Here is a 3,026-nt window from a genome sequence, read left to right as displayed (position 1 = left end):
AATAAAGAACTAATATACTAATTAGACTGAACAGCAGAACAACCGTCCAGACAACCTTCTGGACGACCGTCTGGATGACCTTCCAGATGAAGCCAGGGCTGCGAGGGCCGAGAGTCCCGCAGCTGCAAAGGCCGAGCCACTTGCACGAATTTCATGCATTGGGCCTCTAGTATATATATTTACCAATTTGTATACATGAAATATGCATGGTTAATGGTATACATATATGTATATATAAAAGCTCAGCAACCTTTATGGTGGAACAACCAGATGACCAGACTAGCCGGTTGCTATGACACACACTGACCACCAGGGGGGCAGACACTCAATGCAGGAGCTGCACACTGGTGGTCAGTGCACTCCCACAGCAGGAGTGCTGCTCATCCAGAAGCTGGGCTCATGGCTGGTGAGCACAGCAGCAGTGGTGGGAGCCTCTCCCACCTCCGTGGCAGCACTAAGGAGTGGCAACCCAAGCGGTAAGGAGTGAACAGGCAGGCGGTAAGGAGTAGTGAGCCACGCAGTAAGGAGCAAGCAGGCAGGTGGTAAGGAGCAGCGAGCCAAATGGTAAGGAGCGAGCAGGAGGGTGGTTATGAGCGAGCAGTCAGGCAGTAAGGAGTGAGCAAGCAGGTGGTTAGGAGCAAACAGGCAGGTGGTTAGGAGTGAGGGGTCCCAGATTGTGAGAGGGCACAGACCAGGCTGAGGGAATTTTGTGCATTGGGCCTTTTGTGTCAATTATAATTCATCTAGAGGCCTGGTGCACGAATTCATGCATGGGTGGGCTCCCAAGGGGGTAGGGGAAGGTTGGGACACAACTGGCCCTCCAGACAGGTCATGGGACACCCTTGCTGGCCCAGGATACTGATCTGAGCCACTGACATTAGCGCTGCTTGTCAGGAACCACCTGGTGGCCACTTTTATATTGTTTTTTCCTTGTGGAGCATCTAGGGAGGGGAAACAGCTGCAGTGCCTGAGGCTGACTTCAAGAGCCCATCAGTGCTGTCAGGACCATGCCGGCAGAGCCGGTCCTTCAGTGCCTGTCCCGTTCTTCGAAGATTGGACCTGCAGGACTACTAAGGGAGTGAGTGGCTGGCACCGGGCTGGTGGGCCACTGAGACGGGTAGTTCAGGTGAGTGGCACTCCCACTGTGGGGGCAGCTACTGCATTGAACGTCTTATGCCTGGTGGTTTGTGTGCATCATAGCGACCAGTTATTCAGGTCGTTCTGGTCGTTTGGTTGTTTGGTCGCTTAGGCTTTTGTATATATAGATAAGGTTTAAAAACTCAGTAGCTTACACAAATCCATAATAACCATGGAAAAGAACATTCCATTTACAATAGTAACAGAATAATACTTAGGAACAACCTTGAGCTCTTAGACCTTGAACTCTTTTACCTCTGGGTTCCTCTCTATCTATCGAGATAAAAGCCCCTATCCTTAAAACTTCACCATAACATTTTACTTCTGTGATAAAATTTAATGTCCCTCTAACACATCTGACATCCCTTGTTTAGTATCAAGTGTTATTTTCATGGCACACAGGAATGCATCTTTATATAATGGCTACCTCCTGCAATACAATTTAGAAGTTCAAAGCAGTTCTATAGAATTTATACCACTGCCTTGTGCTTTCCTATCCTTGCTCTCCTTGAATAGCCTGTGGACTAGTGTAAAGAGAGGTGAAGAGGACTGTTCTCACAGAGTGGGGAGAGGAGTTCAGGTAAGTATTTTCTTTGGTAGGAGAAGTAAACAATTTTAAATTAGTGTCAGTATCTATTAGCTTCCTCCACACTTTCTCTCTGATTAGACAGAGTAAGGGGATGATGTCAACTATAACTTTCCCTGAATGAAGCTTCCTATGAAACAAACACTTGCTTCCCCTTGCTAAGAGGACAAATGTCAGTTCAGCAGAGTCCTATGAAAAGGAGACCTGCACAGATAGGCCAACATACAGGGATGTGAATCTAGCCCTCAATCCATACAGTAGTTTGTCAGATGCCACTTTCAGAGTTCTTCACAAGGGTAACTTTTAATTGCTAGCAATGCATACCATTTGGGAATGCAGATTTCAAACATGTATCACAAAGGTAGGCAAATCTGTGAAAAAAAAATTTTAAATGACAACATACTTACAGTTTTTTCATTATTTTCAAAAGCTTCTCTTGCTTCTTCAAATGTGCAGAATTCTTCTTTGCATTCACGCTCAATATTTCCCTGTCTTATTTCTTCAAAAAGTCCATTAGCTCTTGGGTAGCGTTTTAGTACCGTATTTGCTTTTCCTCCCGTGAGGAAAACTAAAAAGAGATACAATAATAAGCATACACTTTTAATAAAAAATGTGTAAAGTTAATATAAAAGATGAAAACTGCTAGATACTCTTTAGAATACAGAGCCAACATCCTAAACCTCTTTCTGTGTGAGTCAGGAATGAAGTAGCATTTATCTCCAAACCATCACATCTGCCATCTTCCTCATCAAGTTAGTATGTCCTTTCAGTAACAGGTGGTCTGGGCAGGGACAGTGATATAGTTTACTATGTTATATTCAGACTTTAGCACGTTCTTGCCAACCATGGGTGTTTAAATATAGTAACAATGATACCACCATTTATACCTATTATTATAAGTTCATACTCTCAGGTACTGTTCTGTTAGATAGCAGCAAGCAAACCAAAATCCAGTCTCTAGATCAGTGGTTCTGAACCTTCCTAATGCCGCGACCCTTCAATACAGTTCCTCATGTGGTGGTGACCCGCAATCATAAAATTATTTTCATTGCTAATTCATAACTGTAATTTTGCTACTGTAATGAATCGTAACGTAAATATCTGATATGGAAAAGCCGCCGGGGCATTTGAGAGCTGGGTTCTGTGATCATGGAGGACTGAGCCTAAAGGGGGCAGCCTGAAGAGCTGACCTGACCATGCAGTGCCCGTAAAAGAAGAGTTTACAGAAACCAAGCCTTCCCCGTTTCCCCAGCCGGCATCTGTTTGTTTGTTCTCGCCCAATCCTGTTCATGGGACATTTCGG

The 3,026-nt window shown here is 44.7% G+C and overlaps 1 protein-coding gene across 1 annotated transcript in view; it reads right to left on the bottom strand.

Moving 5' to 3' along the window:
• LOC102753634 (transmembrane gamma-carboxyglutamic acid protein 1-like) overlaps positions 1-2,291 on the bottom strand; it is a gene marked incomplete at its 5' end in the record, with an annotated part of 10,269 nt that extends 7,978 nt beyond the window's left edge. The window contains one exon of the mRNA XM_006774471.1: positions 2,131-2,291. Within this exon, the coding sequence (XP_006774534.1) occupies positions 2,131-2,291 (161 nt within the window). The remainder of the gene's footprint in view (positions 1-2,130) is intronic.
• Between the last annotated feature and the right edge of the window lie 735 nt (positions 2,292-3,026).

The sequence above is a fragment of the Myotis davidii genome, unplaced genomic scaffold, assembly GCF_000327345.1.
Source record: "Myotis davidii unplaced genomic scaffold, ASM32734v1 scaffold1948, whole genome shotgun sequence".
NCBI lineage: Eukaryota > Metazoa > Chordata > Mammalia > Chiroptera > Vespertilionidae > Myotis > Myotis davidii.
Note: the sequence above shows the minus strand (reverse complement) of the source record. Positions and strands in the feature narration are given on the sequence as shown.